Source organism: Anopheles coustani, chromosome 2 (assembly GCF_943734705.1).
Source record: "Anopheles coustani chromosome 2, idAnoCousDA_361_x.2, whole genome shotgun sequence".
Lineage (NCBI taxonomy): Eukaryota > Metazoa > Arthropoda > Insecta > Diptera > Culicidae > Anopheles > Anopheles coustani.
Genome location: NC_071289.1, coordinates 9,352,582 through 9,378,578, shown reverse-complemented (window position 1 = coordinate 9,378,578; position 25,997 = coordinate 9,352,582). Strand labels below are relative to the sequence as shown.

At 44.2% G+C, this 25,997-nt stretch overlaps 3 protein-coding genes across 3 annotated transcripts in view; 1 reads left to right on the top strand and 2 right to left on the bottom strand.

Annotated features, from left to right (window-relative positions):
- Nucleotides 1–25,997, top strand: part of LOC131263287 (probable G-protein coupled receptor CG31760) — a 35,942-nt gene that overhangs the window by 9,587 nt on the left and 358 nt on the right. The window contains exons 3-10 of the mRNA XM_058265462.1: nucleotides 14,568–14,807; nucleotides 18,845–19,031; nucleotides 21,283–21,481; nucleotides 21,549–21,713; nucleotides 21,794–22,438; nucleotides 23,012–23,420; nucleotides 25,055–25,263; nucleotides 25,512–25,761. Of these exons, the coding sequence (XP_058121445.1) occupies nucleotides 14,586–14,807; nucleotides 18,845–19,031; nucleotides 21,283–21,481; nucleotides 21,549–21,713; nucleotides 21,794–22,438; nucleotides 23,012–23,420; nucleotides 25,055–25,263; nucleotides 25,512–25,761 (2,286 nt within the window). The 5' untranslated portion in view covers nucleotides 14,568–14,585. The remainder of the gene's footprint in view (nucleotides 1–14,567; nucleotides 14,808–18,844; nucleotides 19,032–21,282; nucleotides 21,482–21,548; nucleotides 21,714–21,793; nucleotides 22,439–23,011; nucleotides 23,421–25,054; nucleotides 25,264–25,511; nucleotides 25,762–25,997) is intronic.
- LOC131263288 (uncharacterized) lies at nucleotides 7,790–8,211 on the bottom strand. The gene is made up of 3 exons (XM_058265464.1): nucleotides 8,104–8,211; nucleotides 7,947–8,033; nucleotides 7,790–7,870 (listed from the first exon to the last, which is right to left on the bottom strand). Exons 1-3 carry the CDS (start codon nucleotides 8,182–8,184, stop codon nucleotides 7,790–7,792), a joined length of 249 nt encoding a protein of 82 aa, XP_058121447.1. The 5' UTR covers nucleotides 8,185–8,211.
- Nucleotides 20,216–20,599, bottom strand: LOC131263289 (uncharacterized). The gene is made up of 3 exons (XM_058265465.1): nucleotides 20,519–20,599; nucleotides 20,357–20,446; nucleotides 20,216–20,296 (listed from the first exon to the last, which is right to left on the bottom strand). The coding sequence occupies exons 1-3, from the start codon at nucleotides 20,597–20,599 to the stop codon at nucleotides 20,216–20,218; spliced, it is 252 nt and encodes an 83-aa protein (XP_058121448.1).

Below are 25,997 nucleotides of genomic sequence, written 5' to 3'. Positions count from 1 at the left end.
TAATTTTACACAGACGTCTAAAGCAACAGTTTAACTTAAAACGATGTTTATTCAATAGTAAGATGACTCAATTGCGTATAACATCTGGTTCCCACAGTTTTATCGTGTTTTGCCACAGTTTTGCCTTTCGTTTTAAAGAGATAATTAAACCTTTACACTAATCTAATATCATTCAATTGTTAACATCGATTAAAGAAATCGATAAATTACTTCATTTTTCAATAAAATTCAATGTGACATATAACTGATTTTATTATACAAAAAATAAAAGAACCTTTTTCAAAAATGTTGAACCCCAATTCAGTACATCACTGCACGAAGCCATTGTTATCGGTACATTTCCCTTCGCCATTTGATTCTACGGTAGTCAATTTCCAATTGCTCGAATTTCCGCCTTTCCACGCGAACATCATTGGGGGTGGAAAGCGAGGCAGTTGGCAAATTTTTCTAATAAATTATATTTCGCATTTTATTCTGCGGGGTGGTTTGTAGCTGAATTTTGAGTTTTCCGACCATCCTCCGCCCGTTTTTTTAATGCAAGCAAAGTGCGAAGGCCCATTATGAAATGTCTTTTGCAGGGTTGTTTTCTACTCCAACTTTTATGTCTTCTTAAACGCGCGTTTCTGCCGGGATTGGGAACGATGATTCAAGCGAAGCAGAAAAATGAAGGAACAGTGGGAGTGTAACGAATATTTTCATGCTTCACCATCGCCCGTTAAATTGTGTTTCCGCTATGCAGTGTAGCACGTGCGAGAGAATTACGTACTTTGGTTTCATCGTTGCATCGGCTCATTTCGATGAATTATTATCGATGCTGGCGTTGGCCCACATTCAGAACATGGGTTTCTTTTTTCGAAAATGAGACTCCAACTTGGTGTGGAAAATGATTTGTGATCGCTCTTTAGTATGATATTTATTTATTTTGCCCGATTTTGCTTACTGTTTCAATCACCACGATCACGTTGGAGAAAGTTACATCGTTACTTCGCAGAGCGGAATGAGAAGTAATGAAAACAGGGATTTAACATACAAGATTTTTTTCTTAAAAGGTCTACACGTGACCAGGAAGTTTATGAATATTAAAAGAAAAACAAAACCCTGGTTGACACGAGATAAAAACCGAAAAGTCTGACCGTACACAAACACGACCGACCTTTTGAAAATTCGGTCTCGTACACTTACAGAAGCTTCTTAAATGCCAAATGACGACGCAGTGGGGCGGAAGTACTGGGAAATTAGTTTTTTTCTTGGCCATTTTTTCCGGTTGCTACCGACCGAAAAAACGACTTCCTTTTCCTCTACCCCCTCCCACCCTGCAAGCACGAAACGCGCTGGCCGCTGGTGTTGCGCCTAATCCGATTATGTCCCGTTCCGTCGCAGTGGGCTTGGTCGGCAAACAGGAAGCACCCAGCAGCGTGACTTCCATCGGGGACCGCAGCCAATGTGGCTGCCTGTGGAATGCATAATTTATGCCGAAAAAATGTTCCTACTTATGCGTTGGGCAAATAATAATGGCACCGAAAAGCCCGCGCCATGTGCGGTACTCCACAAAGTGGCTTTCGGTGTAAAGATGTGTTTCTGGTTCGGTGTGCGTGTCGTACCTCCCTCCCTTTTGTTACCCACGGCCAGCCATTGAAATAAATCGTAAACCATCAAAGTATGGTTACGAAAGCTCTGCACTATAAAATTATGCAAGCTTTATGTCTCCGTCCGGCGCGAGGGAAGGATGAATGACGTTGATGCTTTGTTACGACGCCTCTCGACGGTTCTGCTGGTAATGTTTTGCATAAATTTTTCAATTTGTTCAGTATGAATGGTTTCCCTTTAGTGTGGATGAGCTTGAATGGGACATATTTTAAAGTTCAAAATAATGTTGATGAATTTTGATCCCTTCAAAGCACCTGCTTTCGAACGTGACAGCCATTTGAAGTCTTACGATTAACGTCTTGTAACGAAATGTCAAACATGTTGTACCAGTACTATAGTCAAAGCGGAAACTCGTACCTGCTTCCTTTGGTTTCCCATTTAATCATGCTCAATTATTCCATGCATGCATGGTATTTTATTACGTTCCACAAAATGGCGTCGTTCCTTTCACCGCTTGGAAAGTGAGAGACGGCAAACCGAACGCGCGCCGCACTGAAAGAGCACAAAAAATGCGCTTCCGGGCCTTAAGCGGGCAAACAGAATCAAACAAGGACTCAACGGAAGCAACAAAAAAAGAGACCAACAGCATCCTGTCCCATGTAAACAAAATTATCGGGATTACAAATTCCGCCAACAAATGCACACACCGCCAAAGGGCGACGCGGGAAATACGACGGGAATGTTAAGGCCGCCTATTGAATTTTGCTTGCAGAAAAAAGCAAGTCCCACGAACATACACACACGTACATCGCATACATGCCGGGGGTAGGGAGAGATTTTCCGAGGAAACGAATCCTTGTAGTGAAACGGCAAAACAAAACCCGTGAAAATAAACCCGCCAGCGCTCCCGCGGCAGATGCACAATGGAAAAGTGATTTTCAGTGTTCCGCTGTCGGTTCGCTTCAACCGAAACATCCTTTTCCGACAAGCGACTCGCTGCCAGGGTTGGATGTTTACTTCAGCTTCAAGCTCACGTTGGGTGAAAAATTTACTGTCTATTGAACATAATTTCAATGGAGATTTGAAGCGCGTGATTACAGCATTCCGATGCTCAACTTAATTCCACCACATTGTCGCACTGTTGCTCGCGTTGCTTTCCTTTTCCACACTCACACACACATACATACACAAACCCGGGTACCCGGGGCCTCATAAAAATCACACTTTAAGGTAGCTTGATATAAATTACAAATAGGTTAAAGAAATTACATCGCTTCCCGGAATCTTAAAGTGGTGTGAATTTTTGGCTCGACTTTTATTTGGAGTCACCGAGATCCATTAAGAAATTTAGGACCTTCGCTAGATAATGTTATCAAATTAGGCCACGAGAGGGCGTCCGGGCTTCCGAGGAACCTACGATAAGATCCATATCGGTCGTTTTGGGGCCTTTTCCGGAGAAGGAAACTCAAGCCGTGTTTTTATTTTGTTTATTTGTCGAAAAGATTTTGCTGCGGTCAGGATGGGGATAACTGAAGCATCCCGCATTTTATTATATTTCGTTCATTTATTTCATCACACCTTCGCCTTCCTCTTACCGCGCCAGAATTCTTCATTTCATTTTCTTCCCCAACCATTCGTTCACCTTTCGACGAGGAAAAAAATACAGGTTAACAATAATCTCCACTTCAGTCTCCAAGGCTCTCAGGAAGGGACTCGTACACGTGTTTTGTGTGTGTGTATGCACACGCCCACGCCTGACGGTTCTTAGTTTCGGTGAAAATCTTTTCACATAAATCACCCGCCGGGAGTTGAGATTAGTTTGCAGTGGAAGGAAGAAAAAGGAAGCAAGTTGAAATTGAAAGAAAATCCACGCTTGAGCAGGTTGTCTGTTTGTGCGAAATTGCGACGACGACGCTACAAAATAAAGCGCTGACTGCGGCAAGCCGGTTGTGTTCTGTCATGCCACACAAGAAAAACCCCACATTCTAACATTCGGCATCCTTAAAAGCTCCCCGGGAGTCGTACCTGTAACGCCAGTTCCCTCACCTTGGCGTCACATAAAAATGCGTTTCCAGCTCGACGGTACGGTGCCAGCATATGAATACATTGGCCAGACATAGAACTTCCGGCGCACGGCGATTGTGTTCCCGATTGAAATTCAAATGGGACCCAGAGCGAAAAGTCAAACCCGCTTTGCGATGGGAAAAGGAAAACAGCTATGGAAATCGCTATGGGCGAAAAAAGGGTACTGAAGCGTAGAATCTGTAACGCTTCAATCCGCGTGAAATTGAATAAAAGGATGTGAGCTTACCCCTGGTATCCTACCCTGCTCGGGGTTTTTTCTCCGCAACGGGTAGCAGCAGACCGACGCGAGGAAAAATACGATTGACCCGTTTGCTGCCGATGTGTGAAGGAAAAATTGGCTTCGGTGGTGTCGTTAGCAAACCGATGACAAATCGATTGAAATGCCGCGCGATAGTATGAAGCTAATGGGAACCGTTGGTTGGGACATCTACAGAAAAGGTTAGCATTTTTTACCATAAAGTATGTGATTACCCTGAACCGTAACCCTAGCCGTCGAAAATAGTTATGCAAACCATTTGCGAATCTTAAAGAGAATGTTTGACATACAAAGAAATACGGTACAAATAATTTTCACATTAAATGATATACTTCGATATTGTCTAATGGTACACTGCATGTGGTTTGATATAGTCTAACGGTCTAAAACAAAGAATATAGTTGGAAAACATTGTGTCGAAAAAAACAGTTCTACCATTTTGCAATTTTACTTACATAAAACTACTTTTAAATTATATGTAACGAATAATTTAATGTTTGATGTACTTTTGTGTGATTTTAAAATATGACATTTCTCACCGTGATGAAAAATTACAAATGAACATGCTTATTTTAGCTAAATGTTTTATTTTGGAAATTTCAACATCATCATTTTTAAATTGCTACAATAAAAGCTTTTATTTGCGTATTAAATCAAATTAAAAATTGATTCAACCCTGAAAAGTTTACACAGATTCAGAGCTTATTCAAATCAACAAACATTTTCAACGATCGGTTAACACTCCAAATTCCGCTACGCCTTATTTATTTTGTAATTCATTTACATTTCATTTCTTCCTCAAAGGCTTATGTTATCCTTCATTGTTTCTTCATCGTATCATATCATCATATCATTCATTGTTTCTTCATCATATCATCACCATTCGTGAGCCACAAAGGTTTATGTTATCCTTCATTGTAATGTAATCCTCAAAACTTATGTTTCCACTTTCTGTTTGACATTATAAGCATCTTATTCCATGCTGAATGTTCCCTTTCATGGTCGTAAAAACCGCAACACTCTTTACGAAAAAAAAGCCTTTACTTCTGCGAAAGGATTCCATTCCAATTTGCACCAAACAAGTTGAATCCATGCCGTAATGGTAATCCCAATCGAAAATTACATTCCGAGATCGTCTTCAAAAATCGAAGGATCAATGGTTCGTGCCTTCCAAAATAGCCTCGTCGTATATCACGACTAAAGCCGCGATTCCGACGGCCGCACGGTCCCTATCCCCCGCGCTCGTCGATAAATCTGCGTTGTTCATGATTTTTTCACGGAAACCATTTTAATCCACATCCACCGAGCGCCGAGTCACCAAGGGAATCCGGCGTTAACATTCGATTTCGGGTGCCTTATCTGCGTTCCGTATCCGCGTCGATCCAAGGCGGTTTTACGATGGCCCGTTGCTGCGAATGTCCTTTAATTCCTGCACACCATTTGGCAAGAGCGGAGATAAGAAGGAAAAGAAATCACCCTCCGCAAGGGCATCGATTTCGGGCATCGTGGCATTTGCTTTTTTCGCAGAATTTTTTTTTTATGTCGTGAAAATCAACAAAAGAGAGGAAAACCGTTATTGTTCTGGATTTGCAGTGGACGCATCGGCATCGGCGATGAGTTTTTAGTCCATCCGGTAATCTGTTTTCGAAGGCGTAGCGTTTTCGGTCTCCAAGCACCGCAGAAGTGCTAAAAATCTGTAACAAGCGTTCAGCGTTCTTTCCGCGTGTGTTATTTGTTTTCATCTTGCCATTCTTTTTCATTACTTCACCCTCCCCAAGACAGGTCCAGGCACCGACGGACAAAAAAAGACGGACTGCTGAGCCTACTCCCACCATCATGTTAAGATGGCGTCCTCTTGAACATTCCACTTCCCACACATCGGGTCCAACCCTTAAGGGCCGATGTCAAATAGGGCAGGTTTTATGGTGACCCTGGTGTGTGCTTGATGACCGCTCCCGCTGACATTCGGCCATCACCCCAGCGGGACATTCGCCGCGGAAGCCCAAATGGCCAACAATGTCCGACCGTGGCCGATGGGCGATGAGATGAGATGAGAATTGGGCAAACACCGTTCGATCGTTATGCTCATCCCTTCCGTGTTCAGACCGGAGCGAGTGGATAGATAACCTTGGGGCGAAAACCTGCGACGATCCTGCGAATGATAGCGCCATCTTTAAACCCATATCGTTCCAAAGCTGTTCACCTATTGACGCCTTTCCTTCCCGCAAGGGCGTGAGAGGGGGGCAAAGGGATCGATGAAAGGTCGGCCGAGCGTCGCCTCCAGACACTGTCAGCCTTTTTTCCATCCCCCGCTCTCGGGTGCAGGAAAAGTTTTGTCCTCCCACGCCGGGCGAAAGGCCAGAAGTGGATCTGTACTTTATTTCCCTCCAGAAGGCAACTGTTTGTGTTGCACTCGCCCACCGTTGCTCATACAGACGTCCACCGCCCGTAATGGCACTTGGGCACACGATATTACTTTCTGTAGCGGTGGCCAAGTGTCATTCAGACACCGGCCAACCAGAAGTGGCCACCCCGTTCGCACTCAGCCATTCCTTGTTTTTTTTTTCTTGGTCGTCCGTCGAATCGACCTTCCCACCTCGAGACGCTCAATGACAAAACATCATCATCATCACTGGCCCGAAGTGGCAATTATGCAATGTACGAACGTTTTCCATTTTATTTACGAGTAGCACAAACACACACACATACTCCTACCTTTCGTTCCTCCCAAGGACCTGTTCTTAAGGACGGAAAACTTTCGCCTTCACGAAAACGGTTGAGGGTGCAGAATAAAAAACGTGTTGAACACAGCAGCTTTGGTTTTACGCAAGATGGCAAGATTTTAGCGCGTGTTGGTTTATCCACCTTCATTTTCCGCTCGTACGTGGTAAGAGCCTTTCCAAAAAGGGCTCCACTTTCGGACGAAAACAGCATGAAACAACACCACCGCGGGGAGTTTATGGAAGAGAAAGGGCATGGTAATAATTTCAATGAGAACATTTCATCCGCAACACCATTAGCGCAGAACTCTCGTGCTCAAATACCACGGTTTTTGCTTCCCCAAATAATAAGAAAAAAGAAAACTCCACCAACGGATTCGTTTGCCACGATGCGATGGAAGTAAAAGTCGGCTTTTGTGTCGGGTGTGTCACGCGAAAAGTAGGCCTCGTGTACGATTAGCCACCAATTAGATTAAGAGTGAAAAGATTAACTGAATGTGCGAGTTAAAACACCGCCTTGGGTAGGATAAAGGGAAAACGAAACACCTTGCTGTCACGGAAACACTTCCCCCGGGGGTCGAGTGTGGCACTTTCGAGCGCATTAACATTCAAATTCATTTAACAATAACGCTCTTGCCATGGTGTTGCTGCTCAAGCGGTTCGTCAACAGTTCATGAAAAGTTGACACCAACATTCAGAGGCATAAAAACCAACGCTAGGAGTATTGCCTTAAGCAAACACATGAAGTGTTTGAAGGGGTATTCTATGTGTCCTTTTATTGTTTTAAATATTCCTTTAATCACTGAAAATATGTAAGGTTGTTTTTTGAACAGTTCTTTGCGAAGTTACACCACAATAGAAAATAATGAATGCCGAAAAAGATGAATGTTTTACCCTGTTTATGCGGTATTTTATAATGAAGAGGGTCATGTTTAAAACGTAATACACTTTTCCGACTTCGTTTACGAATCAAAAAGCTTATGCTAAAATGCTTCACAACACTGAAAACTTCATTGCTGACAATACTTAATTAATTTTTAATTAAACAATCACACATATGAAGTTTAAAAAAAGTCTATTTCTGAAACGTTTCAATATAACATTTGATTGTATAATAATCTAGTTTGATCTAGCCTATTTTTCACACAAAACACTCCGTTATAGTTGATGTAACACACCTTCCACCATATCGTTGGCAGTCCGCACAGCTATTAATTCGCCTCTGTAAGGAAAACAATGTTTTTAGCTCATCTTAGCTCATAAATACTCCTCGGTAATAAATAAAGGAACCACCCTACCTGTCCATCGCAGGAAACTCCCTTGCGTTGCGCCCCATACCCGCAGCTCGAAGCTCCGATCGATTTGCATCTGGCACAGGTCGACGCCTAAATATGTTGAGAACAAGGCGAGTTTAACCACTGCCGCCCGGGTGATGCCTTATGCCCCCATACTCACGTAAGTCAACACCAAAGCGTCCGCGACGGCGGACGAGCACAGAAGCACGGCGAGGAGAAGGCAAACGGTGGACTGCTTCATCTTGGGGAGGTTCGCGAAAGTGGTGTGATTTGAATGAACTTAAGAAATGAACTGGTTAAAGGAACACGATCCACGAGTCGTTTTTATACCGTCTCTCTGCATGCTGTTTCTTGCCACGGTTACCTATTTGACGGGGAATCACCGGAATGTACCAGTGTATTTATCTTTTTTCCCGTTCGAAAAGGGGATTTCTGGCGAACCGCAGATGTAGACACAAAAAATCCCCGCAAACAACCACACACTTTTCGTGGAACCGCGTTGCATCTCACCTTTTAACTTGTTTATGACTGCCACAGCGAATGTATTTCCTTCTCTGAACATCTTTGCGCCAATATGTTAAGTAAATATTTTTAAACATCTCCTACAGCATCCCTACACAGTGTACAATCCTTACGCAGTCTAAACATTTAGCAAATTTCACATAAAAAAAGATAAAGTATGATTTTTCTTAGATCTTTTTCTCTCATCGTTCTCATGGTTCAAGCTGTCTTTTTAATGATGAGAAGTGATACAAGCAACCCCGATTTCTCGATATCTAGAGGGAAACAATGGGCATTTTCTCTTATTTTTCAATAGATGCTTCCTCCAGACTATTCGAAGGATTTGTTCGAATCCGTTATTGTTTCGAAATGAGTGTTTACTTTTTTCTCTTTTTATGTACAAAATGTAAAAAATGATACGATGTATTTTTTCCATCAGTTGATGATGAAAGATGAAAGATGAAGGTAAAATAGAACAAATGGAAAATGTCAGTTTAATATAGTTGGCAATAGTAATAAAACATGAAACATTGTAAAATCAACATTAAACAGCAGATTTCATAAACTCGTTAACTATTGTTCGATTGCTCTAATCGAGTGTTGTTTATCGTTCCTTCTGTTTATATTGATTTACTGCTCCTTCTAAATACCGAATAATGTGGATTGTACGATAGTAAATCTGCTTCAAATGTGAAAAATTGTGTTTAACCTGCTCCTTAACACCCATGTCCAGTGTATCCAGTGTTCAACCACAGCGACATCATTATCGCACGGTTGGACGTAGTTTTCCCCAGATCGACCTCAACCGCCGCTCGTGAAACTTCATAATTATTTTCATATCAACGCGGGCGGACAACGGCAACCACCCGCATCACCCCGTTGGCATGTGTCATTTTGTTGGCAAACTTATTGCCCACCACCCGAAGCCATGGGACCGTGGTCGTCCAACATCATCACCATCAATTGCCTCGAATGTCCTTTGCGCTCTTGCCTTCGGTGTGTTTAGAAAAAAAGAAGGGAAATGCCATCAGCAGGCCACTGGCAGATCCACCAGAGAACCTACGACGATGGTGCTCGGTCCACGGCACGCAAGCAGGAAACTGCCATCCATCTTTCCCGCCGGACCGATTCGCGCTCACGCGGGTCAGCCGCTCAAACACTTCCCTGTCTGGCGGAACCAAACAGTGGAAACTGTGTGTACGAGCAGCCAGAATGACACAGTTACAAACAGACATGAAGGCAACACAAACCTAGCGACCACAGCCGAACGATCACCGGACATGACAGAGCGTCCACTATAAATATCAAACGAACGAGCACGCAGCACGACCCACGGATGTCCTTCGACATCCGGGCAGTCCGTCGCTGGCTCGGGGAAGGATTTGCCAAACTCACCCCACACTCTGAACCTAGGCGTGCTCGGTATAAATTGTGCTGACTCCCATTAGCGATGGTAGCTGCTCAAGAAGGGCAATTAACATCATCAGAGTCGGAACGGAAAATGGCAAACTCTTCTCCGCTTGATGGACCGAAAGCTTTCGCAAGTCAATACTTTTTCTTTCTGTAGGTATATTTTTCACCATAATCCCTATGCAGAAGCTAGCACGTTATTTTCTGCTCCAAGCACGTGCCAAAAATAAAACAAAGCTGAAACCCCTTGTTTACACAAGTGTGTTTTTCAAGGACACTGAACCTGTCTCAAAATTTGTTTCAAGAATTGTTTATCGCTCTCGCCGACCTAAGAGTTGCATTTTCGATCTTGCATGCTTTTCTTTTTAAACCCTGAAGGCATGAACAAATTGTTTTTATATTACTTTTGGTTTGAACCAGGACTTCAAACTTGTCAACAAACAGATAAGTTTATGATAGTGTGATATAGTGTTTGATTTTGTATATTAGTCTCTACATAAATTTTGGTGATATTCAAAACATCTTTCAACACAACACAGGACAATATGCTGTATCAATCTACAGATCTCGTTTTTACAGATATTTTCCTCGCATTAATAAAACTAAAAAAGTAACACACACAAACCAGGCGCAAATGAGTTCTGAATTTCTATTTCAACAATATGTATTTCAACAATGCAAAATCTGAGATATTTTTTTAAACACTCACCTAATCGTGGCACCTTACATATTTTTATTACAAGACGCAATCTGCCCCAATTGAAGTTTTGGAACATTTTCCGCCGTTTTGTGTACAGTCCAGGCAATTTCTAATTCGACTCTGTAAGAAGGTTAACGTTTTAATCAAATTTTATCTCACGATTTCTTCAATACAAGCATAGTCAATGATTTTGTATATCGTTCTCTGGAAGAACCACATTGTGCTATCGCAGACGAAATATAATGCACATCTAGGTACGGAAAAACAACAGATTTGTAAGAGAACTACCTTACCTGTTGAAGGCAGGTCACATGCCTGATAGTCGCCGAGCAGATAGGCGGGCGTCTGGGCTGGTCGCATACCTCAAACGGATCATAGCAGACCGAAGCTCCGATCGCTCTGCAGCTGGCACAATTGGACGCCTAAATGAGTTACAAACACGGCAAACGATGATTTAAACCACTACCAGGTACATGCCTCATATACCCATACTTACGTAAACGAAAATCTGAGCATTCACGATGGCGTACGAGCAGAGTACGACGGCTAAGAAAAGATAAACCGTGGATTGCTTCATCTTGGCGAATTCGCGGTACCGATCCGGGTTGAATGAACTCAAGAAATGGACTAGTAGAGGGTGAACGAACAACGGGCCGAATTTATACTGTGTTTTTGCATGCCGCTTTTTGTAACTGTTGTCCTAACTGCGTCAACAAACAGTGGAAAGTGTAAAAGTGTGTACGTGCAGCCAGATTGACACAGCTTCAAACAGACATGTACCTGACATGATAGAGAGTGCACTTTACATAAACATTGAAGGCCTGGGAAAGTATTGCAAAACTCACCCTACAGGCTGGACCGAATCGCGAAGTTGTGTTGTCTGTTATTAGCGGGTGTAGATGGTCAAAAAGGGCAATTAACATCATAAGAGTTGGAAAGAAAAATAGCAAACTATTCTCCACTTGCTGGGCCCAAAGCTTCTACAAGTCAATATTATTTTTCTATGCACGAAAAAGTTTAGTATATTCCTCGTGGCGAAGCTGGCATGTTATTTTCTTCCGCAAGTATGTGCAAAAACAAACAAAACGGATTCCACATGTTTGCGCAAGTGAACGCCTCAAGAATGCTGAACCTGTCCCAAAATGTGTATCCACACTTGTTTGTCACTCTAGAACGATCGGGAATTCCATTTCTCTATTTTACTCCGTTTATTTTTTCCTAACCTGTTATCTAGGTTCTTGAACTGAACATCTAAAAAGAGTATTAAATACAATCGATTCGAACTAACTCATTAAACATTCCCAGTTGAAATCTTCCGTAAACCGATACATTATTCTCTGTGATATGGTGTATGATTTTGCATATTTATCTTCACACATTCTTTACTGATATCAAAACCATATTTTACTAATCGCTGTACGCTACAACATATAGCAAGCTGGTGTATCTCGGTACATTCCTCGTTTTTCGACACATTTTTGCTCGGAATCGTAGGTCTACAAAAAAAAAAAAGAAACACACAAACCAATCAACAATAAGTATTCTTTTTCAACTAAAAGCAAGTACAAAGGACATTTATGAAACACTTACCAGCTCGTCACATTTTACCCAATATTGGTTGAAGGGGGTACACGAACTTCCGCGGAGATACCGACACATTGGACAAGTTCTGACCTATCGATTGGAAATGGAAAAATTAGCAAATGGCACACAGTTTCGCTAAAACCGTAGCGTGTCTTACGAGCACTGGGACTTGGGCACGGGATGAGACGATGAAGCAGCTCGCCAAAATGGCTAACAAAACGCAGAGTTTCAGGTGTCGCATGTTCGTGGCCGGGATCGTGTTGTCGGTTCGATCGATGCAAATGCACTGAGGAAACAATTGGATTGGATTCCGTACACTCTCTCGTGACGACGAGTGGCACGAGATGGAACCGCCCGGTGGCGTTCGTTTGTTGATTCAGATGCCATAAGTTTTTGTATGTGTATCTCGAAAACCTCGTCCACTGTTCTACATTTCGCAGCGTTGATTAGATACATTCATCTTTTCAGGATTCAAATCTACTACCGACACAGTTTAAAGACAGTGAGATTTGCTTTTCCAGATGTTCGCCAACTTACCATCGGGGACCTTGTTTGACTGTTGCATTCCATCCCAGCGAAATTGGTTGGTAGATGGCATACATTTAAAGGAATCAAGTTGTTTGTGTCTCATAAGAACTGCTAAAATAGACAGACCAAAACTCGTGTCGTTTCATTTAAATTGTTCCAACTGTCTAAACTAAGATATTAGACATCTGTGTAAACAGTTTAGATCCTATCTTTTCGACTATTTTTGCTACGAAAAGGAAACCTTACTTCCGTGTCACGTTGTAGTTACATGTGGTATATGTAAGCGGTTCGAATCTGTTAGAACCCTCATTTACATTGTGTCGTGGAAAATATGGAGATCGATATAATTTTACTTTTTCCTAAAAATCTTATCTTTTCTTATCTTTCCTTTACCAAAACTAAAACTCATGTTGTATTCATTTAAGCTTAACATTTAGATGAAATTTCATTTATGTTTAGTATCGTCTTCCGAAAACAAACCTGCCACGAGTTGAAGATAGGTGTGTGGTAATTTTTCCTTATCAAATAAGACTGGTCGCTTTGTCTTTGCCAGTGCACTGAACCGCACCGTTTGGCGCACGCTCCGCATGGTACTGGAAATTGAAATCTCGTTTCGCTGCGGCGTACGAAAAACCAACACACCGAACATACCTGACAAGCGACTTGACACGAATTTTAAACACCGCAGCTCGGAACACTTTCCTAACCATTTCATCACGTACCGCCCGGAGAAAGGCAAGGCTCCAAATCAAGGCTTCCCAAGCCGAACCCATCATAGTTTATCTTGGCGCATTTTTTTCTTCTCTCCCCCTCCCCCCCTCGTTCACGTGCTTTCGGAATCCTCGAGTGCCTCAAGATACGCCGAGCGAGGATACCATCAATCTTGACGGAGCAAGCTCGTCGCAAAATTACCAACATGCCATCGGTTTGGCTGCTGAAGCGAAGGGATCCAAATAACTGGCCGCGCGGGGTTGTCGTGAGAAGCATGGGAAAATTTAATTTATTTACCTCACCGATGATTAGGCCCGGGTCATCAGTGGAAAGGTCTTTTTCCTCTCTTGCTTGCCTCCATTCCGATGTATATTTAGAAAGTGTACGCATCGAAGTGTAAATCCTATCGAACGAGGGACTTGCGGAATGCAATGGTTGCTTGAGGAAAGCCGGCCTGAGCAGATTCTAATCTCGCTTTTCATTTACTTTACTTTACTTTCCGAAGTTTCCACCATCGTTTACCGAGCGGGTAGCAAAATAATAAACTGTCCCAGTAGGCTCTTGGTTCTTCTATTAATTCTTTTATTTATCCTGCACGAAGGGAATCATCTTCAAGCGGTTCGCTTCCGTAAGGAAAATAAAACAAGCGTCCAAGAAGCGTAGCGAGAAGAAATAGGAAAGAATAGCTTGCGTGGGGACGAGCACGACGGCCGTCATGAATGGCCAGCATCGGCTTCCGGCTGTTAATCGTTCTGGCATCCTTAACGTGAGTGACACTATCGCCCGGACGTCGCTCGGTGAAGTGGAAGTGAAAACGTTCTGGTGCTGGTACCTCGCGACAACCATTTTTGCTTAGTGACATTGAAGTGTCACTGGACTATTCTCTTCCGTTCGCCGTTAAATATTGATCGTTAATGGTTTTTACTTCGATTGACAGATGCTTTATTTAAAGAAGGGAGTGTATGGATTTTCGTCGGGCTGAAATGTAAGAGAAAAAAAATGTCTCACCCAGATTCACGGAGCTTTTAAGCTTCATACCATCATCAACAGTATTAAAAAAGGAGCTATAACATCCATGGCTTGTCTGAACTTCATTACTCGAATCCATTAGCCGGTGGATTTTTATTCGCAAATCGGATTCCGCATTTCTTATAATCTTCTCTCGTCTCTCTTTCCTCCCCCTTCCGCAGGTCACATGACTCATCGCGATGCATAAAATTGCGTTATGGCCCTGGTTAGCCATAGCCTGGAGATGGAGAATCGTCATTATGTTGAGTTTGTTAGCACAAAGCTGGTGCGCCGGCTCTGCCCTGTCAAGTGGTTCAAGAACAAACGATGGAAGCGGCGACCTGGAGGAGGACGGACCGCTCCGGGGGACGCCGGCGGGGGTGTTCTCCGAGCGGCAGGCGGGGGGCAGCACACCGGCGGAGGTAAGTTACCGCGCCCCCGACCGCGCTATCAGCGTGTCATCAATCATGCTCGGCGGATGGCGCAATTTGTTTCCGGGTGACACGCCAACATTATGGGGTGGAAAAATACAATGCAGTTTTCCTTTACACTTTCATGGCGGAAAATGATGAAATGAAGATAGCAGGAAAGTTTATTGGGTCCCCTTCCAAGAATGGGCCAACCGGAATGTGGGTCGAATTTGGGTCCTACGCAGAATTGATTGCTTACGGAATAGCAAATGGCGCTGTTTTTATTTATGGCATGTTTTTCTTGTTACTGTTCTCATTTCGTTACCGATACCGATTCAAAATTAATTAGATTGCCAAAATCTAGATTTAAATGAAATTCCACAAAACCACCCTCTCATAATTGAAACGAAATGCTCGAAATTAAATTGCTCTTAAAACCCACAACAGCCCGTCAAACAAATCTCACCTAAACTACGAAATCAATCCACCAAACACCATTCTTTATTGGCGTAGATTAACAATCATCACTCATTGGTTTGGTGAGTAACGACATCATTAAACTGTCTCGAGTATAGTGGAGTGAGATTATGATCACGACGAAAGGAAACTGATAGCAAATTTGTGGAATGAAAGCCAGGATTAGGGATTGTGGTTGATGAACATAATTATCGGCCATCCATCTTCTTACTATTCTAACGATAGCTTTTACTGTTTTCTCTGAAAACCCTCAAGCATAAATAATTGAAAACGGTTTAAAAGTAGAAAAGGTGATTTGACTAAGCACGATTTTGGAATGATTAGGAGTTCGCAGGATTTATTTTCTGTTTTTTGATATTTTATTTTCCCAGAAAAACGTTTAATATTCTCTTGAAAGTCTCAATTGATAATAATGATTACACCTCATTAAGTATGCGCCCTCTCCATCGCGAGGAATTTCCTCGTCCCACAGAAGCCCGCTTCAGAGACTCGCCGCTTTTCAATCGCCAATTTCTTCTAGGAAATCGTTTTTTTTTTTGTAAACCTCTCCCACCGGAAACACACTGCGGCACATTTGTTAGACCCAAATGAAAGGTTTGCCTCGCTAGGAGAGAGGCTGTAATGAAAACGTCTTTCAAATTTAGGTTATTTTATATGCATTATGCTTAGCGTAAAGCGGCCACATAAAACGCAGCATAAAGAGGACCCCTACCCGGCAGGTAAGCGAGAACGCAGAAAGAAACCCCCTTTCGCCGCATGACACATCAAAGATAGATGGAACCGCTTTCGCGACGGAAGCGCTGGAGAAACTGGAGGGGGCGATGGGGTTCGGGTTCGTAGTAGTGAAAGCAGCTGTGCAGTGACTACCGACATAAAATATTTAAAATCCAAACGAATGCCGCAAATGTCGGCAAACATTTTTCCCTCTTTTTTCCCTCGAGCTCGAGCTTTTCCCGCGTAGCGCTTCGTAATCGCTCACTGTTCTTCTGCTGGTGGAAAGAAGTCGCAATCGGGCTGTCGATTGTTGGTAGCGTGTCTGCAAGGATGCTGCCGCTCGTCAATGGATTCCCATGTCTGTCTGCGTGTGCGTGTGTGTAGTTGTGCCGATGGTCGGAAATGGTTCAGTTTTGTGCTTCAAAGCGCGTCTGTGTTCCCATGCACGGAAATACTCATGCATACATACGGAAATTAGCACACACATCGTGCCATTAGTGTACACACACGTACAGACACACATGGGCAGGCACATACTTTTTTTACCAGAGGCCCCCCCTGCCCCGGATGGAGATCGTTAACCGCATCCGCTTTTGCGGACCGGGACGAAATCTCGTCGGAGCCAACCATCGCCGGCATTCCCGTGCTTTATTAGCACGGCGTGCTAAACAACACAACAAAACGACAACCATCAGCGAAGCACAGCAAAAGTGTCCGTGTGTCGTCTGCGGAATCGGAACCGGATGCTAATCGATCGAAGTGTGTGCCGGGGGAGGGAAAAAAGTACCGGACAGGATGCTAGAAAGGATCCCGGTGTGCCACTTTGGCCCCGGCGTTTGTTTGCATAGAAACGCTGAACGGGGCCCAAAATGAAGCGGAAACACACACACACATACACACACATAAAGCAGACGATAAAGGAAAAGGGAAATATCCCAAGCAGCGTTTGCTTCCGGCCGTCGCTTTCCGACGCGATTAATATTTCATTCGACACGTTGATTAGTTTCTGACCGAAGTCGAAGAGAAAAAGGACTCATGCGAGTAAGTGTAAAGGGAAAGGCGAACATCCGGGCGAACGTGTCACAGCGTGCGAGGGTGGAACGGGGAGGAAAAATCACAAATCTCATCCCATTCCGCACATTCCCACGGGGCGTTTCAATAAACGTGCCCCGAGGGTCTTTGGTGCTGGCTAAAGTCAACGCCATCGCCGCATACAAACATACCTTCTTCTTCTGGCCACCCTGCTGTGGTGGAGGGGGGACGTGAAGGGTGTGGGATGAATAAATCAGACACTAGGACATCGAGGCATAAGAGGGCGCTTTCTCTCACTCTCGCCAAATCTCGGTCACCGGGAAGGCAGCACATCGTTATCCGTTTTTCTTTTTATTTTTGTGTTGGTGTGAAAAAGGGACCAGATACTGATAGTGTGTCCCGTGCGGTGTGTCCGTCGTCATAGAGTCGCTACTAAGCAGCTTCAAACAGCACAGCCAATGCATCATCATTCACTTCCAGCGGCCCGATCGTGGGAAGGAAGGGAAAGAAATCTCAAATCATAGAAGATAGAAGAAAGAAAACACCCTTCCACTCGAGAACGATGAATAAACACACCCCCGGGGTAGCCTGATTTGGATGTACCGAGTCCGGTACAGGTGCGACCACCCATTCGCCCCTCCCCCCACTCCAACCCAGTTACGTCCTTCGTCTGAGATTGTTTCTTGTTTACCAGCCTCCATTTCACCTTCGACTGAAGGCCTAGAAAACAAAAATAAACCACCACCAACCCGACCAAGCCTCAACACAATCACTCAATCACCCACTTTCTTATCTTCGGTGGGTCATTTATTCTGACCTGGGGGAAGACGTTTTTCCCTGACCCGGGCGCCCGGGGTTTTTTTTTTTTTTTGGGAAGCTTATGAATGTTAAAGGCGCTCCTTTTTGCTTTCTCCCCGTTGCTTAAACGGAATTTCCCGCTTGTTTATTTTATTCAAAGGAGGCTCCCAAACGGTCGCTTTATTTATGTTGCCCGTTTTTTTCCTCTCTCTCTCTCTCTCTGCTTTGCATTTTCAAGTTATGCTCGTGGCAAGCGTTGGAGGTTATTTAAATTACAACAGCTAAAGAATGGTACAATTTTTCGTGTGATTAAAGTCGGATATTTCTTTCGCCAGTTGCTGCATGATGTTCTAGAAGGAAAATATTATGCTTTCAAGAAGTCTTTCAGCGCCAAAGGGGTTTCGCGACGTGAGCAGGCCTCAGGATGCCCTTTTGGAATGCTCTAGGAAACAAGAAATGTTAAAACAACACAACAAAACAGCTTAATTAATATACTTTAAGGGGTATTTCGCTTATTCTGCTGAAACATTGAGTTTGTATGAAATAACAAGTTCGTTTATTCAACCATGTAGATTATCTTGAATAATATTGAGCTTAGCATGACTTTCATAAAACAGTTCATTATTTCATGCTTGCTATTTTCTGTCTTTTATTTGGAAGGGTGACAAATATTATTTGATTTATTGAGTTAGATGATTTGTAGATAAATCACAAATAAGCAGTTAAGCCTTTGGATACTTCATACAGCATTTTTACCATCGCGAACGATATATAAACAAAGATTCAACGAAGACATTCTTAAGTACTTCGTAGAACCGTGTTGGGCCTCCATCCTGCCATCAGAGATCATTTCCACCCGATGTGTGCTGTATTTCTTTAGTTTTCGCTGAAACCTCCAGCTTCCCTCTACTGTGCGTGTCTTTTTTCCCCGGTCAAACATCCTCCATGTCAATTGATGACGAGCGGAAAACTATTCATCAGACCAAACGCCCCATCCGCTGTTCTTTTGTCTTGTTGCCAATTTCCAGGAAGCCGTCGAAGACTCTCTGCAAACAATCCACGATATCGCGACGGAAAACCTGGGCGCCCTCTGCCTCACGAAGCTGTACAGCCCGCTGAAGATAACGCTCAACCCGGAACGCTACACCGGCGCACGGCAGAAGGCCGACCTGGCCGCGGTCGTCCTGCAGGATGTGGGAGTCTCGCGCCACAACGGTAAGTGCTTCCTGCCGGAGATTAATCATTAATGCGCACTGAGCCAACTGGCTCGGTCGCAGTGGAAAGCGGATGTTGCCTTTTAAACTATTATGGCGGACCATATTGTTCTCCGGGCGAAATACACCACCACAGTGAACCGGTTCTCCTCTCCCCCCGGGCCTCTTTGGCTGAGAAATCAAAGCCGCAAATCGAAAACGACTCATTAAACGCCCATTCAAGAGGCTGAATAAAGGGGGGTTTTGCCAACCGACTACAAGAGGCTCGTGGCACTCGATGAACCTCGCCGCCAACAGGCCGTGCGGATGTTGCGTACTAATTATGCACTCGAATTGCGTGATGGCAATCGGTTCGGTGCGATTTGCTCCAGCTGGGCACGCTAGTTAATGTTAATGAAGGACAGCGTAGCCGCGTCTGCGAACGTTTAGAACGCTCCAGACGCACAACAACACTTCACGACGCTTCATAACTCTCTGCTATTATTACAATCTTATCGCGAGTCGAGTGTATTGCAAGAGTTTCGCAACTTATTCACGCCATTAGTTTGAAGCACCCGTTCCCAATGGGTAGAAAATGGCTGCAATCAGTGCAAGAGGAATAAAGTCGAGCGTCGGAGAAATTTCGCAACCCTGCAAGTGACTGATGCTAAAAGTTACTGTTTTATTAGCTTTCCCGATTGTTCCTCTTTCCAGCGATCGTTTAAGTGAGTTATAATTTGTAAGTTTTTTTAACGATCACTCAATAAATATTTGTTAAGCAACACACTTAACACGTTAAGTACTACGTCACCCAAAAGCGGATGACAGCAGCAATTAGTTCTAAAAAGTTTGTGATCCATAAATAAATGAAAATGCAACATAAAAATTATAGTAATATTAAAAATAAGTTATTTGGGATGATAAGTCTTTGCTTGGCCTTCGAAAATCATCGGTTTAACAAATGTAATAAATTAAATTTATTAAAAAAGATTGTACTAAAAAAGTGTGCTAAAAACGCTTGGTACTCAACGTGTTAAAGAATCTAAATGATAGAAAAACCATTTTTGTGTAACATGTTAAATTTTTTATTTTGATATACAATTTAGTAATATATATTGTTATTACTTTTCTGATCGCAAATTACACATAACATTCCGACGGCTCTTCACAATGTCCACCAACATCGTTACACCGTACCTATTTCATTTATATGTAGCACTCCGTTATACCTGTCGTAACGCATCGTCCACCGTTTTGTTGACAATCCGCGCAGCTATTAATTCGTGTCTGTAAGGAAAATATTTTTTCAAAAATTCTTCAGCTTATCAATAAGAAGACCATCCTTACCTGTCCATCGCAGGACACACCCTTGGTGCGCAACGTTCCATAGCCGCAGTACGGAGCTCCGATCGATTTGCATCTCGCACAGGTCGACGCCTAAACATGATGTGAATAACGCAAACGATGTTTAACATCCACCCAAGAGATGCTCTATGCCCTCATACTCACGTAAACATAAACCAAAGCATCGGCGACGGCGGACGAGCACAGAAGCACGGCGAGAAGGAGGCACACAGTAGACTGTTTCATCTTTTGGAGTTGATGCAACTTGCTTGCGGAAAACTGTTGATTGAGCTAATGCAAAACTTGAACTGTTGAAGAGTGGACGTTTAACGAGCCATTTTATACTAATAGTTTACCATGTGCATTCGTTGTAATACAAGAGGTTGCTTTATTTCACACTCTACGTATCATTACTTTCCGGCATGTGGTACTGATACAAGCAATTGATTGTAATTGCCACAAGATAACATACCTTGTTTTCGCCAACTTGTTGTTGACGCACGTTCCTAAATTCTCTAAATTTTGGTTTTGAGCCAGATCTTCTTAACCTACATTCGAATGTGTCGAGACCTACATCCGTAAGTGGTTTGTTGTTTGTTGGTTTAATTCGTCAAATGCGTTGTTTAAATGTTTACTAGCTTCAAAAACAAGCTGCGGTTAATGTGTCATTTCTCGTCGAATGATCATCATATCCGTCCTCAAAAATATAGTCCAAGTTCAAAGTAGGAAATAAACAAGTGTGTACTTTAAAAAAAAATGAAACAGGAACATAAACAATAAGGAAAATCATCTCAAAAGTGGTTTAAAGTGATAGGGAAATCAAGTGGTTTCTAATTTCAGATTCTTGTTTAAATTAACACTTGATGCTAAACAAAGACTCAAACAAAAATATTGGAATCACTGATGTATGGTCCTGCTCCCCTTTGCAGGATTGCTTGATGCCCTGGCCAAGGGTTTGCTCTCCGATGCGCACGTCACCAGCGCTCGCATCCTCTCGATCAACGCCACCGACGGCCTGCTGACGAACTCGGTGTGGTGGAACAAGGAGCCGGGCGGCCTGAGTGCACCGATGCGGATCGAGGCCGACGGAATCGCCATCGGCACCAAGCCCGCTTCCACCTATCCTTGGTAAGTGTTGCTACCGGAGCACTTCCCAACCAGCACTGCATATTGGCTGTTCTTGTTTCATTCGAAGGTACGAAGACGAATCGTCCTCTCCCGGGCTGCGATCGCCCAAATTCCCACCGCCACCGCCGGACATTTCGTACCGCGGCTGGTGGACCTACCCGTACTACTCCTGTGATCAAAAGAAGTGGATCTTGTCCTACAGCGTAGCAATCCCACCGATGGGTCGGCACGGGTAACTATCTTCCATCTTGACACTTCATTTGACGTCTTCTTTTCCTACTTGAGGATTGACAAAATCAATGTTTTTTGCAGCATTCGCGGCTTCCTGAGCATCGACATCGACATCAGCGACCTGCAAGTGAACCAGTGCAACAACCCGAACCGCTTCGAGATCCTCAGCTACAACCAGCACCTCCGCCAGTACTACCCATTCGTGCGCAACCTCAAGCTCGGCGAGGACGAGCAGATGCGCCAGATCGAGGCCTTTCACGGTTCGCACAAGTGCCACGCGCACAGCATGCGCTGCGAGTACCGGCCGGTCGTGACGAGCGTCATCACCGGTCCTTCCCCCCTTACCATGAGCCTCAGCAACGGCAGCTCCGCGCTGGCATCCTTCGCTGCCTCATCCTCCTTATCATCCTCCTCCACCTCCTCGTCATCGATCAACGGGACGGGAGGGATGGGGCCGAGTGTGGTGGTGGCCGCTGGCAACCCCATGCAGACCGTCATCAATGGGTGGACCCGGGGAGCGTACCAGTGCCGCTGCCGGGACGGGTACTACTCCTTCCGCCATCCGGACGGGTTTAACGGGAGCATCATGGAGGTAGCGTACCAGGAGTACCGGACCAACTACAGCACCTACTACAAGGAGGTGTTTGTATGCGTGCGCTGTGCACCCGGTTGCGCCACCTGCACCGGTCCCGAACCCTGTCTCGCCAGCTATGATTGGGCTTTCAGGTGAGATTCACGATACGGTACCATTCATCAAAGCCAAGATCAATGGAAAAGAGGTCGCAGCATACCATCTAACGAGCCAAAACTGGCGAGAAAATTTTTGACAGTTGGTTGAAATTTTGTTTACAACTGCGATTTTGTTTAAAACTTAGTTGACATTAAGCATTCCTTCATTTAAACGAAGGGTTAAGATTGGTGTCGATATTTACACTATGACCCTTGTTGGATGATTTTACAATCACTTATATGATATTTGTGATATAAAATAAACTATTGCTGTTTGTTTTTGATACCTAATATAATAACCTGTTTTCAATGAGAAATAATTTGTTTAAATTTGATGCAGAAAATCGTCACGCAACTTTTACATACTTATATACGAAACATCAATACTAGCTCTCAAAAGATTAAACATTATGTAAGTAGCCGACAAAGTTCTCTCAAGTGCTAGAATGTGGTTACATTTATCGTTCTTGTCGAATCTATCCCAGACCCTAATATTGGTTGTAATGCGACTTATCGATCGTTCACGGTTCAGTGCATTCAATTTTCCTCCCTCCTTTGGTCTCCCCGCAGAACGACACTGCTCACCTTCTCCGTCATGTGCGCCGGATTCACCGTCGTGCTCGCACTGTACATGTACCAGCACCGGAAGGTGAAAGTGTTCAAGGTGGCCAGCCCGATCTTCCTCACCATCACGCTGCTCGGTTGTGCCTTCATGTACCTGGAGATGGCGGCCATCTTCCCGATCCTGGATACCTACGCCTGCATCGCCACCAAGTGGACGCGCCACATGGGCTTCTGCGTGACGTACACGGCGCTGCTGATGAAGACCTGGCGCGTCTCGCTCACCTACCGCGTCAAGTCGGCGCACAAGGTGAAGCTCACCGACAAGCAGCTGCTGCAGTGGATGGTCCCGATCCTGCTGGTCATGTTCATCTACCTCGGCACCTGGACCCTGTCCGCTCCGCCGACCGCCGAGAAGGTAAGCGCCAAAGCCGAGAGGCACCTCTGGAACTAGCGATTAAAATTTAATTCACCCACCCGATTACGGCCAAGCGGCGCGTCCGTAGGACACACACACACGAATCCATTACCGTGCCAACGGGCAAGCCCTGCTTGCTAATGGTCGAAGCCGTTCCCGGAGCCCTTATTCCCGGGCACGGAAACCCACTTTCCACGACTCCAGACCCGGCCCAGCGCCACTTGCGCCTCATGGCACGTCGCATCAATCCACGCAAATAAACGGATCCACTCGACTCCATCCCCGATAGAACACCGGTAAAAGCAGGAAAGCCTCCCGAAAGCCCATCCCCATCCGTCTCTCAACCTTCCCCCGCTCGCTAGGCACCAGGGTTGGCGAAATCCATTTTTTATAATCCCGCTTAATTACTCCTCCGGGGTGGCCATAAAATCATTATCGCCAAACTTGTCCGCCGACGCTGTTTTTGGGGCACATGTTATGCACACCACCACCGTTTTTCCGGCATCGTTTCCGGGCAGACGGGAAAGTACGGTCGCCGTTGAGCCGAACCCGAACCCCCAAAGAATGATGCGAGCAATTGTGTTTATGTGGAGATTTTTATGTGTTTATGGCGCACGAAATGATTAAACTTAAATGCCCCGGTGTGCTGCCCGCTTTGGATGCAAAATGTATGAATATTCTCCAGCCTGGAGAAAGTTTCCACACGGTCTCGAGGCAGAAGATAACGAATTTTCCCTCGTTTAGGTATAATAATGATATAATAATCACAGTTGCTATTCCCAGTTTTGATGAATGTATACATTTTAAGAAGACCACAAGAGGTGAAGTTTATCGAAACGAAATTGAAAAATAAGACAAGCCTTAAGATGAGTGAATCAAAAGATTGAAACAGAGAAAATAGTTAAATTTAATATAAAAGAGCTAAAATAATTAATAGAATTTAATAAACAGGGGCTAAAATAATGTTATGACAAATGAATCCAACACTAGAAAATATGAACTCAATCGTTTTTTCCTGGTAAAACTAACTCCTGACGTTTTTTGAAAGTATCTTTTCAAAAGTAAGTTTATGATAAAAGAACTTTGTGTTGTATAATTCTCTGATGTGATAGCAGATTAACTGAAAACTGAATCTATTTTCAAAACCTGAGTGAAAATTGCCCAAAAATAGATTGGTTCCTTTTATATTTTCCTACATTTTTTTAAATTTTACTTTAGTGTTATTATCAAAAAAAAGTATATTTTAAATATAAAAAGAAGAGTATCATATTTTGAAGTACACATTTTTAGCTGATAAGTACAAGATGGTTCTTTGCAATATATTTCGAACAGTGTAGGGCGTATTTTGGTTGAACTTTAATCATATTTCATGTAGCACCTTCCTTTTTTCCACTTCCTTACATATTTCATGAAGTACTTTTTCTAGGCGCACCGGTTAAAAAGTCAGATCGATGGAAAATGTTGTCTCGCAAACACACCTGGCGGGCGTCATGCGTGTTCGCTCGCTCGTAACATTCGTGTCCGCCGCGCTGCGGTCGATTTCATCCACCATTAATTTTCAATATTCGTATCGTGATTTTCCCTCATCCCCTGTTTACTTCTTTCCTTGCAAACCCCGTTTGCGCCCGTTTCAGATCGAGGACCAGTACGGGTTGATATTCAAGCAGTGCTCGTACAACTGGTGGGACCACAGTCTGGCCATCGGGGAGGTGCTGTTTCTCGCCTGGGGAATACGCGTGTGCTACAACGTGCGCAATGCCGAGTCGCTCTACAACGAGGCCAAGCTCATCTCGTACGCCATCTACAACATCGCGCTAGTCAACACGACCATGGTGGCCTTCCAGTAAGTGTTTCGTGGCGTTTCGGTTCGTGTATCGATTGAAAGTATTTTGGGGCAACTGCCGAGAGGCACCGCAAACCCGCCCATCCGTGAAGGCTCAAAACTTTCGCCCCTAATTCGAGTTAACGAGAGAAAAAAAAAGTTAATAAAATGAAAGGGAAAACTTCAGCCTAACCTCAATCAACCTTTCGCACCGTTTGGTTGCGTTTTAATTCAAAAATTAATCTCACCCCTTAATCTGTCCATTGCAGTCTGTTCATCTTCCCCCAGGCCGGGCCGGATATTAAATACCTGCTCGGGTTCATTCGGACGCAGCTTTCCACCTCCGTCACGATCGCGCTCGTGTTCGGCCCGAAGGTCCTGCGGATCCTGCGCGGCCAGGGCGACCAGTGGGATCAGCGGGCGCGCAAGCGTGGCATCACCGCGTCCTTCTCGCTCAACGGGATCGGTCTGGTGCCGGAGGAAACGGCCGACCTCTATCAGGAGAACGAGGAGCTGAAGGTAAGGTTAGCGCTCGCCACAACCGCAGCCTACCGAAAACGTTTGCGGCACCGGAACATGGACAGACACCCGTTACCCGGGTGGAACGATTTACCTCTTGCACGTAACATCTACCTGCTTCTTGGTTTGTTTCATTTTTTCTCTGTGTGTGTTTTTTTTTTTGTTTTCGTACCACACCCGGAAAATTCGAACATCAAAACCCGGCACTGGATGGCGCTCGAACCCACTTCGAACCT